This window comes from Felis catus, chromosome A1 (assembly GCF_018350175.1).
Source record: "Felis catus isolate Fca126 chromosome A1, F.catus_Fca126_mat1.0, whole genome shotgun sequence".
Lineage (NCBI taxonomy): Eukaryota > Metazoa > Chordata > Mammalia > Carnivora > Felidae > Felis > Felis catus.
The window spans coordinates 739,239-760,194 of NC_058368.1; the positions used below are offsets into that span (position 1 = coordinate 739,239).

A 20,956-nucleotide genomic window follows, 5' to 3' on the forward strand; every position below is an offset into this window, starting at 1 on the left:
AGATGAACGTAAGGGAAGGGAAACAAAAATAATATAAACACAGGGAGGGGGACAAAACAGAAGAGACTCGTAAATATGGAGAACAAACTGAGGGTTATTGGAGGGGTTGTGGGAGAGAGGATGGGCTAAATGGGTAAGGGGCATTAAGGAATTTAGTAAGGAAGTAAATTAAGGAATTTAGTAAGCTCAGATAAAGTATTTTAAAACCACTCTTTTAAGGCCTGGAATGCAATAAAAAAAAAAAAAAAAGGCAGAAACTAGAAGGATCAAAATCCCTGAAAAAAGGAAGAAAATGAGGTGAGTTCTACATTTACTCAACTATTCACCCAAAGGTACTTCTCAGTTCATGAGGCACATGAGAGGTTAGAACTGAAATGGAAAGTCTTAATGGGATAATGACATAGGAGTTAGAGTTCAAGGCTGCCAGAGTGGCCGGAAAGTAAGGGTGAAACTCCTAAAAAGGAAGGAGCCACAGAGCCCAGAGCTCTGAAATCTGCATACAGATTCCCTCAGATTGTTGGCTCTCCCCTAACCTGTACATACACGTGACTTCAAGGAATCCAGAAAAAAAGCAACAGCTGGAGAGAAAAAGAGCAGAGATTCCAGCTGCTGCCAGGTGTTGGGGAGACAGAGTTTGGTGTTTGAATTATACCAAATTAGAATTGACAAACATCTTGGGGTGCCTGCGTGGCTCAGTCGGTTAAGCATCCCACTTTGGCTCAGGTCATGATCTTGTGGTTCCTGAGTTCAAGCCTTGTGTTGGGCTCTGTGCTGACAGCTCAGAGCCTGGAGCCTGCTTCAGATTCTGTGTGTGTCTCTCTCTGCCCCTCCCCGACTCGCGTGTGTGCGCTCTCTCTCAAAAATAAATAGGGGCACCTGGGTGGCGCAGTCGGTTAAGCGTCCGACTTCAGCCAGGTCACGATCTCGCGGTCCGGGAGTTCGAGCCCCGCGTCAGGCTCTGGGCTGATGGCTCAGAGCCTGGAGCCTGTTTCCGATTCTGTGTCTCCCTCTCTCTCTGCCCCTCCCCCGTTCATGCTCTGTCTCTCTCTGTCCCAAAAATAAATAAACGTTGAAAAAAAAATTTAAAAATAAACATTAAAAAAAATTTTTAACAACAAAAAAATAACTTGTAAACATCTCAAGTTTTCTACTAAAACCCAAAAAGGGTAAAAAGGACCATAAATCAGGGAAAAAACAAAATTGGCCCCTTAACAAAGCCTAAAACAAAGCTTTTACAGGATACACCAGAACATAACTCAACACTCTTTTGAAGAAGATAACATACTTCAGGGGCTCCACAACCTTCAATGTACACTATAGAATGAAAATTTAATAACACACAAAGAAGCAGGAAAATATGACTTATAATCTAGGGGGAAATGGCCTATAGATGCTGACCTCCAGGTGCCCCAGATGTTGGAATTAGCAGATAAGGATTTTAAAACTGCTATTATAAATACAGTAAAGGTTTACCAGAAAATAATGGGTGAACAAATGGGAGAATCTCAGCAAATAGATGGAAACTCTAAGAATCAAATGAAAATTCTAGAACTGGAAAATAAAATTATCTTCAATGGAAAGGTCATTGGATGGGCTTAACTGCAGAATGAACAAAACAGAAAAAAGTATCAGGTAACTTAAATTATAATAATATAATGTGGTAATAAAAATTATCCAAACTGAAGCATAGAAAAAAAAAAATAGAATGAGGTAAAGAAGAGAATCCAGGACATGTGAAATGGTATCAAAAGGTTTTACACTTGTGTAATTGGGGTCTCAGAAGGAATGAAAGTAGATAGAAAAATGTTTGAATAAATAATAACTGAATTTTTTCTAAAATTCTTGAAAGACATCAACTTATAGATCCAAGAAATTCAGTATAACTTCAGGCAGAATAAATACAATTAGAACCGCATTTGAGTAGACCAGAATCAAACTGCTGAAAACCACAGATAAATCTTAAAGCAGACAGGAAAAAAGACACATTAGAGTCCAGAGAATATCAATAAGAATTTTATATTCACATCAGAAATAATGGAAGCTACAAGAAAATGGAACTGTATCTTTACATTTATTCATTTTTTGAGATAGAGACAGAGTGCAAGTGGGGAAAGGGCAGAGAGAGAGACACACACACACAGAATCTAAAGCAGGCTCCAGGCTCTGAGTTGTCAGCACAGAGCCTGATGTGGGGCTTGAACTCATGGACCATGAGATCATGACCTGAGCCAAAGTCAGACACTTAACCGACTGAGCCACCCAGGTGCCCCAGAAAATGGAATTATATCTTTAAAGTGCTAAAAGAAAAAACCTATAGACTAAGAACTCTATATCCAGCAGAAAAGATCCTTTAAAAATAAAGGAAACTTTGTTTCCATAATCATAAAGACAGAGAACAAACTGGCAGTTGCTAGAGGGAAAAGAGTTGGGGGAGGGCAGATGGGCAAAATGGGTGAAGAGAATTAAGAGGTACAAACTTCTAGTTATACGTAAATAGTGATGGAGATGAAAAGTACAACATAGGGGGCGCCTGGCTGACTCAGTCAGTTAAGCATCCATCTCTTGATTTTGGCTCAGGTCAGGATCTCACAGTTCCTAAGATGGAGTGCTGCATCACAGAGCCTGCTTGAGGTTCTCTCTCTCCCTCTCTCTGCCCCTCCCCTGCTTGTGCACTTTCTCTCTCTCTCTCTCTCTCTCTCTCTCTCTCTCTCTCTCTCTCTCTCAAAATAAGTAGACATTTAAAACAAAAGAAAAGTACAGCATAGGGAATATAGTCAATAACACTGTAATAACAGTGTATAATGACAGATGGTAACTACATCTGAATGATTGTGAGTGTAGTATAATGTGTACAATTACTGAGTCACTGTTATTCACCTGAAACTAACATAACATTGTATGTCAACTATACATCAGTTAAAAGAAAAGAACACTAAGCACAAGGAAATACAATGTATGCATATATATGTATGTATTCAGATTAACAAATAAAAAGCCTGAAAAAAAGGAAAAAAATGAAATTAAGGAAATAAGGAAATTAACAAAAGACAAACAAAAGCTGATTCAGGGTCAAAGGATAGAAGATCAAAATACAAAAATCAATTTTAATTCCATTCCATTTGCTAGCCACAAATCATGGGAAAATGCAATTAAAAAAATTTTTAATGTTTATTTATTTTTGAGAAAGAGACAGAGACAGAGCATGAGCAGGGGTGGGGCAAAGAGAGAGGGAGATACAGAATTTGAAGCAGGCTCCAGACTCTGAGCTGTTAGCACAGAGCCTGATGCGGGGCTCAAACCCATGTGAACTGCGAGATCATGACCTGACCCAAAGTTGGACACTTAACCAACTGAGCCACCCAAGTTCTCCAGAAAAGCAATTTTAAAATACTATTTATAGTGGTATTAAAAATATCAAATACCTAACAATAAATTTTTTAAAAGATAGGCAAGATTTTTCAAATGAAAACTACAAAACATTATTGAGAGAATTCTTAAAAGATCTAACTAAGTGGAAAAAATTTCTCTCAAAACAAGACGGTGTCAGTTCTCCCCAAAGTGATCTATATATTCAATGCTGTGAATAACCATGCCTACAAATTTGATAATCTAGATAAAATGGACTTATTCCTTGAAAGACAGTATCTGCCAAAGTCACTCAAGAAGAAATGGAAAATAGGAATAGACCTATATCTATAAAATAAATTGAATCAATAATTAATAACCTTCAAAACAGAAAGCACCAGGCCCAGATGAGTTCACTGGTGAATTCTACCAACATTTAAGGAACTAATTATAGCAAGTCTTTATGGTGTCTTTCAGAGTATAGAAGCAGAGGGAATAATTCCTAATTCATTCTATTCATTCTAATTCATTCTAAGGGCAGCATTACGCTAATGCCAAAACTAGACAAAGACATTACTAGAGAAGAAAACTACAAACCAATATCTCTCAGGAACATAGATGCAAAAATCCTCAATAAAATATTAGCAAATTGAATCCAAAAAAGTGTAAAAAGAACAACATACATGACCAAGTGGGATTTATCACAAGTACAACATGGCTGGTTCAACATTAGAAAATCTATCAATGTGATCCATTACATCAACAAACTAAAAACAAAAAAATTACATGATTATACCAATAGATTCAGAAAAAGCATTTGAGAAGATCCAATACTCATTCATGCTATAAAATCTCAGTAACAAAGTATTGAAAGAGCCCAAATGTCCATCAACTGATGAATGGATAAAGAAGATGTGGTATACATGTACAATGGAATATTACTTAGAAATCAGAAAGAATAAAATCTTACCATTTGCAACAATGCAGATGCAACTAGAGTGTGTGTTATGCTAAGCAAAATAAGTCAGTCAGAGAAACACAAATATCGTTTATGATTCACTCATATGTGGAATTTAAGATACAAAACAGATGAACTTAGAGGAAGGGAAGCAAAAATAAAATAAAAACAGAGAGGGAGGCAAACCATAAGAGACTTTTTTTTAAATTTTTTTAACATTTATTTATTTTTGAGACAGAGAGAGACAGAGCATGAACGGGGGAGGGGCAGAGAGAGAAGGAGACACAGAATCGGAAGCAGGCTCCAGGCTTTGAACCATCAGCCCAGAGCCCGACGCAGGGCTCGAACTCAGGGACCGTGAGATCGTGACCTGAGCCAAAGTCGGATGCTCAACCGACTGAGCCACCCAGGCGCCCCATAAGAGACTCTTAAATACAAAAAACAAACAGGGTTGCTGGTGGGGTATTGTGGGGAGATGGACAAAATGGGAGGTGAGCATTAAGGAGGGCACTGGGTGTTATATGTAAGTGATGAATCATTAAATTCTATCCCTGAAATCATTATTACACTATGTGTTAACTAAAACGTGGATCTAAATAAAAATAAAAATAAATTAAATAAATAAATAGATAAATAAAATCTCAGTAAACAATGAATAGAGGAGAACCTCTTCAACTAAAGACTATCTATAAAAAACTTACAGCTAATATTATGCAAAATGGTGAGAATATAGAAGCTTTTCCATCAAGATCAGGTACAAGACAAAGATTTCCCCTCTCTCCACTCCTTTTTAATATTGTACTAGAAGTCCTTGCTAATGCAATAAGGCAAGAACAGAAAGTAAAAGATCTACAGATCAGGAAGGAAGAAATTAAAATTTTCTTTGTTTACAGATGATATGATTGTTGACGATTCAAAATAATCAACAAAAAACTCTTGGAACTTAACTGGAATTAAAATTAAAACTTAAAAAAAAGAAGCCTTAATCAGATTTGCAGCATGACCCTGATACCAAAACCAGACAAGGACACTACAAGAAAAGAAAATTACAGGCCAATATTCCTGATGATTACAGATGCAAAAATGCTCAACAAAATATTAGAAACTCAAGTTCAACAATTCGCTAAAAGTATCATGATCAAGTGGGATTTGTTCCAGGGATGCAAGGATGATTCAACATCTGCAAATTAATCAACATTATATACCACATTAACAAAATGAAGGATAAGAAAAATCATATGATCGTCTCAGTGGATACAAAAAAAGCATTTGACAAGTCTTTTTTATCACTTATGTTAAAAAGTATTCTCAACAAAGTGCGTATAGAGGGAATGTTTCTCAGCCTAATAAAAGCCATGGTTGACAGGCCCAGAGCTAACATAATATTCAGTAGTGAAAAGCAGAAAGCTTTTCCTCTAAGATCAGGAGCCCAATGATCTTAGGCAAGGATGTCCACTATCCTCATTTTTATTCAACATAGTATTGGAGGTCCTAGTCAGAAAGAGGTCCAATGCAAGAAAGAGAAATAAAAGGCATCAAATCAGAAAGGAAGAAGTACAACTATCACTATTTGCAAACTGACATGATAGTATATATAGAAAACCCTAAAGACTCCACCACAGAACTATTAGAACTAATACACAAATTAAGGAAAATTGCAGGATACAAAATCAATACACAAAATCAGTTGTGTTTCTATGCGGTAATAATGAACTATCAGAAAAAGAAATTAAGAAAATAATCCGATTTACACGTTTCAAAAAGAATAAAATACCTACGAATAAATTTAACCAAGGAGGTGAAAGACATACATAAAAAGTATAAGATACTGATGAAAGAAATTAAAGTAGACACAAATAAATAGAAAGCTATTCCATGCTCATGGATTGGAATATTGCTTAAATGTTCATACTACCCAAAGCAATCTACAGACTCAATGCAATCCTTATCAAAACTCCAATGGCATTCTTCACAGAAATAAACAATCCTAAAATTTGTACAAAACCACACATACCCTCTCTCTCTCTCAAAAGAAACCAAAAAAAATCCCAAAAGAAGTCAAGTTTTTGAAAAGATTGATAATAATCACAAAGTTCTTGCATGAGTGAACAAAAAGAGAAAGAAGGCATTATAAAGAATATTAAGAATAAAAGAGGGTAGTTAATGAAAAGTGGTAGAGAGATTTAAAGAATAATAAGATCTTATGAACAGCCTTATGCCAATAAAGCTTAAAACTTAGGTGAATTTTCAGAAAATATTAAATTTACCACACCCAACTGAAGACAAAATAGAAAGCTTGAATAATTCTGTAGTGATTAAAGAAATTAGTTTAAAACCTTCTCACAAAGAAAACAACACTAGGTTGAGATTATTTTACCCCATTCTTCTACCAAATATTCAAAGAACAGATAATTCCAACCTAGGAAAAATATGAGAATACTTTTCAGCTTATTTTACTAAGATAACACTTCTCAATTTCAAAATTTAAGGAAAAACTGCATTAATCAAGACAATGTGGTAATGGCATAAAGGTGGATGGAATGGAATCAATGGAATAGAATTGACAGCCCAGAAATAAGCTTCTTCATTATGGTCAGTTGTTGTGTGACAAGGATGTCAAGACAATCCAACGGGGAAAGAACAGCCTTTTCCACAAACACCTGGCACTGGAACAACTGGATATCTAAGAGGCAAAAGTGTGAAATTGGATCTCTTTCTTCCAAATATAAGTTAAAACTATTCATCTCCTAGAAGAAAACAGAAGTAAATCTTCATGACCTTTGATTAGGCAATGGTCTCTTGACACTGAAAGCACAAAAGAAAAATAGACAAACCAAACTTGATCAAATTTAAAATTGTATATGTAAGGTATGCCTCAATTAAAATTTTTTGAAATTTTGTGTGCAACTGAAAAATTAAAAGACAACACAAAGAATGGGAGAAAATGTTTGCGAATCATGTATCTGATAAGGGACTGGTATCCAGAATATATGAAGAACACTTATAATTCAGTAATAAAAAGCTAAATGGTACAATTAAAAAGTAGGCAAAGGATTTGAATAGATATTTCTCCAAAGAAGACATACAAATGGCTAATACAGACCTGAAAAGATGCTCAACCTCATTAGTCATCAGGGAAATGGAAATAAAAACTATAGTGATGTACTACTTCATACCCACTAGGGTGACTATAATTAAAAAAAAAAAAAAAGAACACCCATCAAGGGTGAAAAGATGGACTTTTCAATTGATGGTGATGGGACAACCAAACAATAAGAAAAAAGTACAGTTTGGCCCTTTACCTCATACCATACTCAAAAATTCCAAATAGATTGAAAACCTAAGTATTAAAAAACAAACAATAAAAATTTTGGAAGAAAATACTGGAAAGAATCTTTTTGATTTTAGGACAGGTAAAATTTTTTTTTAACTTTTTATTTTTAAGTGATTTTAGCCTTGCAGAAAAGTTGCAAATATAGTACAAAGAATTCTCATATACCCTTCACCTAAATTCTCCAGATGTTAACATTTGGAAGTATTTAATTTATCATTCAGAGAGGAATTTTCAATGCAAAGAAAGGCACAAGCCATAAAGGAAAAGATTAATAAAGTAGACTACATACATCAGCCATGCCTTTTCACCAAAAATAAATAAAATTTAAACTGTGAGAAAGGCATACTACAAACTAGCCTAAAGACACATATAAACAGCATATAAACAAGGTACAAACCTTGTGATAGAACTGAGTGATAAACACAAACATTAGCATAGTGGTAGTTTCTAAGAGGGAGAACAAGAGAATATGATTGGGACATAACTCACAGACACTTTCAAGGTAATGATTATATTCTGTTTCTTAAAATGGGTAGTTGGGTGACTACTATAAAAAGCAAACAGGGGCGCCTGGGTGGCGCAGTCGGTTAAGCGTCCGACTTCAGCCAGGTCACGATCTCGCGGTCCGTGGGTTCGAGCCCCGCGTGAGGCTCTGGGCTGATGGCTCAGAGCCTGGAGCCTGTTTCCGATCCTGTGTCTCCCTCTCTCTCTGCCCCTCCCCCGTTCATGCTCTGTCTCTCTCTGTCCCAAAAATAAATAAACATTGAAAAAAAAAATTAAAAAAAAAAAAAAGCAAACAAACAGAAAATAACAAGTATTGACAAGGATGTAGAGAAATTGGAACCCTGTGCACTGTTGGTGGCAATGTAAAATGGTACAGCTGCTATGGGAAAACAATAGAGTGGTTCTTCAAAAAATTAAAAATAGAATTACCATATGACTCAGCAAATTCCATTTCTGGGTATATAACCAAAAGAGTTGAAAGAAGGGACTCAGAAATATTTGTACACACATATTCATAACAGGATTATTTGCAATGGCCAAAAAGTGGAAGCAATCCAAATGTTCATTAATGGGTGAATGAATAAAGAAAATGTGATATATACATACAATGGAATATCATTCAGCCTTAAAAAGGAAGGAATTATAATCCATGCCATAACATGGATGAGCCTCAAAAACATGATGCTAAGTGAAACAAGCCAGTCACAAAAGGACAAATACTGTGTGATTCCACTTGATTCCATATGATTCCATATGAGATACCAAGAATAGTCAATTTCACAGAAACAGAAAGTAGAATGGTCGTTACTAGGGGCTGAGAGGAATAGGGGATAGGGGAGTTAGGGTTCCTGAGATAGGTGGTGGTGACCGTAACACAACAATGTGAATGTAGTTAGTAACACTGAACTATATACTTTAAAATGGTTAAGATGGTAAGTTTTATGTTATGTATATTTTACTAGTCTTTTAAAACAAAAATAATACATAAATGGGCAATTCATACTTGAGTGTTTGTTATTTATACCCTATAAATACATTTAATTTTTTAAAAATTTAAGTGTATACTTGAGAAGATTTGAAATTCATTCTCAAGAAACATCAGGCTTAAGGCTCCTGGGTGGCTCAGTTGGTTAAGCATCCAGCTTTGGCTCAGGTCATGATCTCATGGTTCTTGAGTTCAAGCCCTGCATTGGGCTCTGTGCTGACAGTGCAGAGCCTGCTTGAGATTCTGTCTCTCTCTCTCTCTCTCTCTCTGCCTTTCCCCCGCTTGCTCTCTCTCTCTCTCTCAAAAGTAAATAATAAACAAAAAGAAAAATTAAAAAGAAAAAGAAACATCAGGCTTTGGTGATGAATTAGATGTGGACAGGTGAAAGAGAGTTTTCAGGCATGAGCATGGGAAGGGAAAACAACTGTAGATTGAGCCTACAAACACACTAATAGAGTTATGTTTTGGACATTTAAAATTTGAGATTCCTAGCAGACATTAGAAAGAAATACCTAGTTGGTTCTATGAGGCTAGAGCTCAGAAAGAGGTAAGAATTGAAAAAGACTTTGGGAGAACCATCAGTACTTAAAGCTATGGACCATGGGCATGTATGACATCACCTAAAGAAAGAGGGTTGCTAGAACAGAGAAAAGGGCTTAAGGCTGTCCTTGGGCATGCCAATAGTTAGTAGTCAGACAGAATAGGAACCAGCAAAGACATTGAGCAGAAATGGAGACACTGAGAAGAAATGGCCAAGAAATAAGAAGAAAGCTAGGGCATCTGGCATCACAGATGGCAGTGGGTAAGCTTTCTTTATGGATATACCTTTCCTATGGGTTTTCTCTATACTAATTTTTATATCTCCATATTACTCATGTTATTTTTCTGTATGTGTGTTTTTCAGCCTTTTTTCCTCTGGTATAGTTGCGAGATGTTTGATTTTTTCTCTGATTTGGCTTTATATCTCTCTACCAAACTTTCCCTTTTATCCTCTTCTTTGTTTCTCTTTTATCTTTCCTTCCCCCTCTTAATTTATTTTCTAAGTGATTCTGATAATACTATTTAGGCATTTTATAACTTTATTATTTATGTTTTTAATAGAGATACATGTTGCTTGTTATTAATGTCATTTAAAAATTAGTCTATTTTTATATGTAATGCTTAAGATTTTATATGTAATGCTTAAAAAAAAGAACACACTAAATTAAACAGTCCCCATATTTTCTTTTGTCTCTGCTGATTTTCTTTGTGAGATAATGGATTGGTTTTGTTGTTTTATTTTAAAATTTTATTTAATTCTTTTTCCCTGTATTAAGAAAATGAGGTCTGGCAAAATCAACAGCAGAGTGCACACAACAAACACTTACCTACTGAAGTGCCAGGCCTTGGGCAGTGTATGACCCGTTTTAGTATAGTAGTACTCTCAGCTGCAAGACATGCTTTTCAAACACGCAAAAGACAGAAGCTTAGCCAACATGACAAGATGGAACAATTCTCCCCAAAAGAAGAGTCAAGAAGAAATCACAGCCAAAGACTTGCTCAGAACAGATATAAACAATATATCTGAACAAGAATTTAAAACAACAGTCATAAGACTAATACCTGGACTTGAAAAAAACATAAAGCATAGAAGATACCAGAGAAAGCCTTGCTGCAGAGATCAAAGACCTAAGAACTAGTCAGGATGAATTTAAAAACGCTATAGCTGAGATGCAAAATAAACTAGATACAGTGACAGCAAGGATTGAAGAAGCAGAGGAGAGAATAGGTGAAATAGAAGATAAATTTCTGGAAAATAATGAAGCTGGAAAAAAAGGGAAAGGAAATTGCTAGATCACAAGGGGAGAATTAGAGAACTGAGTCCATGAAATGAAACAATATCCATATCATAGGAGTTCAAGAAGAAGGAGAGAGAAAAGGGGGAACAAGGTTTATTTGAACAAATTACAGCTGAGAACTGCCCTAATCTGGGGAAGGAAACAGGCATCTAAGTCCAACAGGCACAGAGAACTCCCTATAAAATCAACAGTAACAGGTCAACACCATGACATATCATAGTGAAACTTGCAAAATACAAAGATAAAGAGAAAATTCTGAAAGCAGCTAGAGATACAAGGTCCTTAACCTACAAGAGTATACATATAAGGTTAGTAGCAGACCTGTCTACTGAACCTTGGCAGGCCAGAAGGGAGTGGCAGGAAATATTCAATATGCTGAATAGGAAAAATATGCAGCCAAGAAGCCTTTATCCAGCAAGCCTGTCATTCAGAATAGAAGGAGAGATAAAGACTTTCCCAGACAAACAAAAACTGAAGGATTTCATGACCACTAAACCAGCCCTGCAAGAAATTCTAAGGGAGACTGTCAGAGTGGAAAGCAGCAACGACTATAAAGGACCAGAAAACATCACCAGAAACACGCAATCTACAGATAACGCAATGGCACTAAATTCATATCTTTCAGTAATCACTCTGAATGTAAATGGACTAAATGCCACAAACAAAAGACAAAGGAGTCAGAATGGATAAAAAACAAGATACATCTATATGCTGCCTACAAGAGACTCATTTTAGACCTGAGAACACCTACAGATTGAAAATGAGGGGATGGAGAATCATCTATCATGCTTCTGGACGGCAAAAGAAAGCTAGAGTGGCCATGCTTATATCAGACAAACTAGATTTGAAAACAGAGATGAAGAAGAGCATTATATTATAATTAAGGGCTCTATCCATCAAGAAGAGCTAACAATTGTAGGGACACCTGGGTGGCTCAGTCGGTTAAGCATCCAACTTCATTTGGCTCAGGTCATGATCTCACGGCTCGTGGTTTCGAGCCCCACGTTGGGTTCTGTGCTGACAGCTCAGAGCCTGGAGCCTGCTTCGGATTCTGTGTCCCCCCTCTCTGCCCCTGTCCCACTCATGCTCTGTCTCTCTCTCTCTCTCTCTCTCTCTCTCTCTCTCAAAAACAAATAAACATCAAAAAAAATTTTTTTTAAAGAAGAGCTAACAATTGTAAATATTTATGCCCCTGACTTGGAATAACCCAGATATATAAATCAATTAATCACAAACATAAACCCATTGATAATAATACCATTATTGTAGGAGACTTTAATATTCCACTTACAACAATGGACAGATCATCTAGACAGAAAATCAACATGGTAACAAAGCCTCTGAATGACATACTGGACCAGATGGACATAACAGATATATTCAGAACATTTCCTCCTAAAGCAACAGAATACATATTCTTCTAAAGTGCACATGGAACATTCTCCAGAATAGATCACGGTCTGTGAGTTCAAGCCCCGTATTGGGCTCTCTGCTGATAACTCAGAGCCTGGAGCCTGCTTCAGATTCTGTGTCTTCCTCTCTCTCTGCCCCTCCCCAACTTGTGCTCTGTCTCTCTCTCAAAAATAAACATTAAAAAAATTGTCCTGGGCCAGATGGCTTCCCAGGGGATATCTACCAGACATTTAAAGAAGAGTTAATACCTGTTCTCCTCAAACTGTTCCAAAAAATAGAAATGGAAGGGAAGCTTCCAAACTCATTCTATGAAGTCAGCATTACCTTGATTCCAAAGCAGATGAAGACCCAACAAAAAAGGAGAACTACAGGCCAATATCCCTGTTAAACCTGGATGCAAAAATTGTCAACAAGATACTAGCAAATTGAATCCAACAGTATATCAAAAGAACCTTCCACCATGATCTAGTGGAATTTATTCCTGGGCTGTAGGGCTGGTCCAATATTTGCAAATCAATCAATGTGATACACCACATTAATAAAAGAAAGGATAAGAAACACATAATCCTTTCAATAGTTGCAGAAAAAGCATTTGACAAAATACACCATCCTTTATTAATAAAAACCCTCAAGAAAGTAGGGACAGAAGGAACATGCCTTTACATCATAAAAGGCACATATGAATGGCCCATAGCTAATATCATCCTTAGTGGGGAAAACCTGAGGACTTTCCCCCTAGGGTCAGGAAAATGAAGCAATGTCCACTCTCATGCCTGTTGTTCAATATAGTGTTGGAAGTCCTAGCCTCAGCAATCAGTCAACAAAAAGAAATAAAAGGCATACAAATTGGCAGACGACATGATACTACATGGAAAACCCTAAAGACTCCACTAAAAAACTGCTAGAGCTGATACATGAATTCAGCAACATCGTAGGATATAAAATCAATGTACAGAAATAGGTTGCATTTCTATACATCAATAATGAGGCAGCATAAAAAGATATCAAGGAATCAATCCCATTTACAATTGTACCAAAAAACCATAAGATACCTAGAAATAAACCTAATCAAAGAGGTAAATGATCTGTATGCTGAAAACTATAGAAAGCTTATGAAAAAAATCGAAGAATATTGCACTTCAAGCTGCATTACAAAGCTGTAATCATCAAGACATTATGGTACTGGCATAAAACAGACACTCAGATCAGTGGAACAGAATAGAAAACCCAGAAATGGGCCCACAAACATAGAGCCAACTAATCTTTGATAAAGCAGGAAAAAATATCCAATGGAATAAAGACAGTCTCTTCAGCAAGTGATGCTGGGAAAACTGAACAGCGACATGCAGAAGAATGAAACTGGAACATTTTCTTACACCATACACAAAAATAAACTCAAAATGGATGAAAGACCTAAGTGTAAGCCATCAAAATCCTTGAGGAGAAAGCAGGTAAAAACCTCTTTGGCCTGGGCTGCAGCAACTTCTTACTCAACACGTCTCCAGAGGCAAGGGAAACAAAAGCAAAAACGAGCTATTGGGACCTCATTAAAATAAAAAGCTTCTGCACAGCGAAGGAAACAATCAGCAAAACTATAAGGCAACTGGCGGAATGGGAGAAGATATTTGCAATCGACATATCAGATAAAGGGTTAGTATCCAAAATCTATAAAGAACCTATCAAACTCAAAACACCCCCAAAACAAATAATCCAGTGAAGAAATGGGCAAAAGAGGTGAATAGACACTTCTCCAAAGAAGACATCCAGATGGCAAACCAACACATGAAAAAATGCTCAACATCACTCATCATCAGGGAAATACAAATCGAAACCACAATGAGATATCACCTCACCCCTCTCAGAATGGCTAACATTAACAACTCTGGCAACAACAGATGTTGGCGAGGATGCGGAGAAAGAGGATCTCTTTTGCACTGCTGGTGGGAATGCAAACTGGTGCAGCCACTCTGGAAAACAGGATGGAGGTTCCTCAAAAAATTAAAAATAGAACTACCCTATGACCCAGCATTTGCACTACTAGGTATTTATACAAGGGATACAGGTATGCTGTTTAGAAGGAACACATGCACCCCAGTGTTTATAGCAGCACTATCAGCAATAGCCAAAGTATGAAAAGAACCCAAATGTCCATTGGTGGATGAATGGATAAAGAAGATGTGGTATATATACAATGGAGTATTACTTGGGAATCAAAAAGAATGAAATCTTGCCATTTGCAACTAGGTGGATGGAACTAGAGGGCATTATGCTAAGCGAAATTAGTCAGTCAGAGAAAGACAAATATCATATGACTTCACTCATATGAGGACTTTAAGAGACAAAACAGATGAACATAAGGAAAGGGAAGCAAAACTAATATAAAAACAACGAGGGAGACAAAACATAAGAGACTCAAGTATAGAGAACAGAGGGTTACTGGAAAGATTGTAGGAGTGGGGATGAGCTAAATGGGCAAGGGGCATTAAGGAATCTACTTCTGAAATCATTGTTGCACTATATGATAACTAACTTGAATGTAAATCAAAAAAATAAATTAAGAAAAAATTGAAGACAAAAAGAAATGGAAAAGCATTCCATTCTCATGGATTGGAAGAACAAATATTGTTAAAATGTCAATACTACCCAAAGCAATCTACACATTCAGTGCAATCCCAATCAAAATTGCACAGGCATTCTCCTCAAAGCTAGAACAAACAATCCTAAAATTTTTATGGAACCACAAAAGACCCTGAATAGCCAAAGTTATGTTGAAAAAAAAAATCAAAGTGGGAAGCATAACAATTCTGGGCTTTAAGCTGTATTATAAAGCTGTAATTATCAAGATAGTATTGTACTGGCACAAAAACAGATACATAGAATACTGGAATAGAATAGAGAACCCAGAAATGGACCAACAAATATATGGCCAACTAATCTTTGACAAAGCAGGAAAGAGTACCCAATGGAAAAGAGACAGTCTCTCCAGCAAATGGTGCTGGGAAAATGGGACAGTGACATGTAGAGGAATGAAACTGGAACGCTTTCTTACACCATACACCGATATAAACTCAAAATGGATGAAAGACTTAAGTGTGAGACAGGAAACCATCAAAATCATACAGGAGAAAACAGGCAGCACATCTTTGACCTTGGGTACAGCAATTTCCTACTTGATATGTCTCTGGAAGCAAGGGAAATAAAAGCAAAGATGAACTATTGGGACCTCATCAAAATAAAAACCTAATGCACAGCGAAGGAAACAATCAACAAAACTAACAACAGAACGGGAGAAGGCAACCAACAGAACGGGAGAAGATATTTGCAAATAACATATTGGATAAAGGGTTAGTGTCCAAAATTACAAAGAACTTACCAAACTCGGCACCCAGAAAACAAATAATCCAGTGAAGAAATGGGCAGAAGACATGAAGAGACACTTTTTCAAAGAAGACATCCAGATGGCTAACAGACACATGAAAAGATGTTCAACATCACTCATCATGGGGGAAATACAAATCAAAACCACAATGAGATACCACCTCACACCTGTCAGAATGCCTAAAATTTAACAACCCAAGAAACAATAGATGTTGGTAAGGATGCAGAGAAAGGGGAACCCTTTTGCACTGTTGTTGGGAATGCAAACTGGTGCAGCCCCTCTGGAAAACAGTATGGAGGTTCCTCTAAAAATTCAAAATAGGGGAGCCTGAGTGGCTCAGTCAGTTAAACGTCTGACTTCAGCTCAGGTCACGATCTCAGGGTTCGATCCCCACGTCTGGCTCTGTGCTGACAGCTCAGAGCCTGGAGCCTGCTTTGGATTCTGTGTCTCCCTCTCTCTGCCCCTCCCCTGCTCACTCTTCTTCTCTCTCAAAAATAAACAGGGACTGGGTGGCTCAGTTGGTTAAGCAGCTGACTTTGGCTCAGGTCATGATCTCATGGTTCATGAGTTTGAGCCCCGCATCGGGCTTTGTGCTGACAGCTCAGAACCTGGAGCCTGCTTCGGATTCTGTGTCTCCCTCTCTCTCTCTGCCCCTCCCCCACTCACACTCACTCCGTGTCTCAAAACTGAATAAACATTTAAAAAATTCAAAAATAAACATTAAAATTTTTTGTAAATTTGTAGACAGAAGAAAAGACAACATATGCATAGGTAAGGTATATACAAAGTATACATATATATATATATATATATATATATATATATACACACATATATATATACATACACACAACATATGCATATGTAAGGTATATACAAAAGAAGAAAAGTGCATTTAATTGATTAAGCAAGGACTTGGAAGGAAGAACACATGATATGTAGAAACCAACTTTGCAAAACAACCACCACAACCAAAGGAGCGTACATCATGAGAATGTAAATGGAAAGATCCAAATAGTGTTTACGTCTGAAAATCTGGGGAGCTGAGGAACAGGGAGTTGGAGGACATATATAAGATGGCTTCAATTTTATAATATGTTATTTCTTCTAAAGAAAAGAGAGGAATTTGAAGCAGATGTGGGAAAATGATAAAAGTTGACAAGCTACACAGTTCTCTTTTCTGTATGCTTAAAAGATTTCATAATAAAAAAACATTAAGTGGCTATGTTGTAGTGATGCTAACAGGGCTACATATCAAAATCTAAGATGGAAATACAGATAATTTACCTGGGAAACTCGCACACACCTCACTGTGAACTCTAATGATGATGAAGATTGCAGGGGAGGAAAATAACTCTCCTTACCCCCTTCTAGGTTCTTGGCTGAGACACCCTATGATAAAAAATTAACAAGAGAAAAACCAACCATTTTAATTATGTACACACACATATATACCTGTACAAAAGGGAGTCCCACAAAGATGGGAGACTCACAGGCAGCCAGGCACTGAGCTAAGGAAATGGAGAGGGGTCTGGGCAAGTGGGGGAGGGGCAGGGATGATTCACAGGAAGGTGCTTGATAAACAAATGTTGACTTACCATGTAGGTTAGTCTCTTATGTGAAAAATTAGTCTCTGGTAATAACTCTCTTCCTGATATAAGCCTCCTTTCTAATTTCTTTAGGCCGTTAGGTGGGAGGTAAAAAGCTTTTTGTGAGTTTGCTGGATCTTGATTGCCTTCCGCTCAAGATTATCCACATCCAAAAGTAGCATGTTCTGGGGTGGCTTGTTCTGAACCCACTCAAGATAGATGTTAAAAGTTTAGTTTCGGGGCACCCGGGTGGCTCAGTCAGTTGAGCATCCGACTTCGGCTCAGGTCATGATCTCAATTTGTGAGTTCAAGCCCCGCATCAGACTCTCACAGTCCATGAGTTCAAGCCCCACGTCAGGCTCTGTGCTGACAGCTCAGAGCCTGGAGCCTGCTTCGGATTCTGTGTCTCCCTCTCTCTCTGCCCCTCCCCCACTCATGCTCTGTCTCTCTCTGTGTCAAAAATAAATAAAGATTAAAAAAAAAAGTTTAGTTTCATGAAATGTGAGATTGAAAAAATAACAATACTTGAAGTCTAATTTTTGTATCAAGTGATTTCAAATACATGATTTGCATTTAGAAAATTAAAATGGGTTCTTATTTTCTGGCTCACTATAGAAAAACATTCATTTTCAATTGTATTTTATAGTAAAATTTCTTGGTTTGGGTAAATAACACTCGCTACCTGTAGTAGTGTTAAAATAATCAGAATAATTTGGATGATCTAAAAAATATTTATTTTACATTTCCTGAAGCTGGTACTCTCTACCCTCAAGAGTCCAGAGAACTACAAAGTAAGGGGACTGGGCTGCAAGCTTTTATAGAAAGAGGCAAGTGGGAAGAAGGAAGGAAGAAGTACTCGGCTTATATTGATTGACTAGGGTTGCCTTTCTGGCCTTATTCAGAAACGTCAAGGAACAGGGTAGTGAGTATCGCATCCAGGTTGGCTTGGTGTTGGGGGATTGGCTGACTGGATATACCTTTTTTGTTTCTGATCAAGGCGAGTTTTTACAGGGACACAAAAGCTTTGGTTCACTGTCATGACACCCTGGGCAGTAGTGGCTCCATCTTAGGCCTAGAAATCTATTTCAGTGGTACTAATCACTAGAAATAATTTGATATACCGACTTAGCCAGCCATATCAATTGTTCATCTGTTGTATATTTAGTTTACTCCTCTGAGGTATTTGTAGCGGGAGCCTAAGAACTGAATTTCTTTCACCAACTTCATGCGTCTCTGGTTATTAAAGATGGCAAAGGATTGGAGCTGTGGCTAAACTGCTTCGTAACAATGGTCAGGGTGCTATGGTGCTTGTTTCATGCATCCTCTTTTGTTATTTATGATCTGCTAATGTACCATGGTTTATGGTTTGCTAATGTATTATTTCATAGCGCTTTCATAAATGGGCACGGTTTGAGATGCAGAATTTACAACAGATACAAAAGAGTTTTCCACTTTCAGGTATAAAAGGAAGCGAGTGTCTCCTGGACCTGATCGCCACATTTCTGGTACTGCAGTTTCTTTGTACCAAGTTGGAACAAAAGGGAATAGTCTTCAAATCACTGATGAAGTTGGACGATGCTTCCATTTCCAGGTGACTTTAATTATCGCATTAAGTAACTCATTTATATTTCTAACCATTTCTTGACTAAATTTTACAAGCAGCTACATGGAATTGTAAGAACAAAGAGAATTTATTCACAGGGAGTATCTTGCCTGCACTATTCTGTCATTGGCAGGGCAGACACAGTGTTTTTGCCTCTTGGGTTCCAGGAAAAACCAGGGCTCAGAGAGTTAAGTGTAGCTTATACTGGAGCTCAGATCTATGGCTCCTGGTTTAGTGTTCTTTTCACTATGGTATATTGATTAAATGTGCTTTTGGAAAATCTGCAATACGATTGTTAGGACCAATCCTGTTCCCAATAGTTGCAGGCCTGGCACAAGAATATAGGTGGAAACCCACATACTATCTAAGTATTTAAAAATTATAAATGAAACTAGCAAACTGTCAAATAAAATATGTTTTAAAGTCCTGCCTTGGCAAATACAACTTCATGAAGACTGGGTTTAAATTTAGAATTCTGTGACCACTTGGAAGTTTTATGCCATAATGTGACAGAGTGGAGAGAGACAGTTCTGGGACCCTGGCTTCTAGCCCTTGGGCTGACCTCAGGCACCACAAGAGGCCTTGAGCCTCCGTGTGAATACTTTCCTTACGTCCCAAAACTTCGTCCATACCCCATGCAAATGGTCACCCCGTATGTGTGTGTATATACACAGAATATACATACATGCACATAACACACATACATACATATATAATTTGCTTATGCCTTTTTAAAAAGGCAAGATAAGTGGGAAAACTAGCAAAACTTATAAAAATACTATCTATAAGGAAAGGGGGAGGAGACAAGCTACGTTCTTCCTACTATATCTTGTTTTACCTTTTTGACTTTGAAACTATGTAGATATTTTGCATAATAAAGTCCATGTACCAGGGAAGAGGTATTAAACATGTTAAATTATACCATGGACTGCAATCAGCAGCATCTGGAGTGTGAGGAAATAAATGGCAAAAGAAAAAAGGCAAGGGGTGGAAGCTATAAGTTACAGGACACATGCCCCAAAGGCAATGTGAGACCTTGTTTGGATCCTGATTTGAACAAAACCCGTATTATTTTAAAAAGAGAGAAAGAGGAGTGCCTGGGTGATGCAGTCAGTTAAGCATCTGACTTCGGCTCAGGTCATGATCTTGCAGTTCCTGAGTTCAAGCCTTGTGTTGGGCTCTGTGTTGCCAGCTCAGACCTGGAGCCTGCTTTAGATTCTGTGTCTCGCTCTCGCTCTGCCCTTCCCCTGCTAGCACTCTGTCTCTCTCTGTCTCTCAAAAATGAATAAATGTTAAAAAAAAAAAAATAACACACCTTTTTTTAAAAGAGAGACAATTAAGGAGATTTAAACAGTACCTGAATGTTTTGTGATATTAAAGAATTATTTATAGCTATTTTAATGTCATGTGTAAGAAAAAGTTCTTGTCTCTTAGAGATACATATTTACAGATGAAATTAAAAAAAATAATCAAACCTGTTTTTTGGGAGTTTTTATAATGTTTATTTAACACCCATGCTAGCGGGATGGTCAGTCAAAAGTTTACAGGCCAGCTGGATTAAAGGAAGGCCACTTGAATTAGTGAGAATACTTAAAACTAGTTTTGGGGCACCTGGGTGACTCAGTTGGCTAAACATCTGACTTTGGCTCAGGTTTCTTGAGTTTGAGCCCTGTGTTGGGCTCTGTGCTGACAGCTCAGAGCGTGGAGCCCGCTTCAGATTCTGTGTCTCCCCCTCTCTCTGCTCCTCCCCCACTCGTGCTCTGTGTGTGTGTGTCTCTCTCTCTCAAAAAAATGAATAAACATTAAAAAAATTTTTTTAATAAATAAAACTAGTTTTGTTGCTTTCAGTAGTTAGTAACTATAAGTAGACTAATGATTACTGGCAAACAAATCTGTTTGATCGTGCTTGCCATTTATATGTTCATGTCATCATGATATTCAGCTAACATTTATTGATTACCTACTCTGGGCCAGGGACTATTGAGCCATGTGTTTTGTTAATCCCCAC

At 37.3% G+C, this 20,956-nt stretch overlaps 1 protein-coding gene across 1 annotated transcript in view; it reads left to right on the top strand.

Moving 5' to 3' along the window:
- Positions 1-20,956, top strand: part of PARP4 (poly(ADP-ribose) polymerase family member 4) — a 123,139-nt gene that overhangs the window by 99,984 nt on the left and 2,199 nt on the right. Inside the window, 1 exon segment of the mRNA XM_045037170.1 lies at positions 18,804-18,936. Coding sequence (XP_044893105.1) covers positions 18,804-18,936 — 133 coding nt within the window.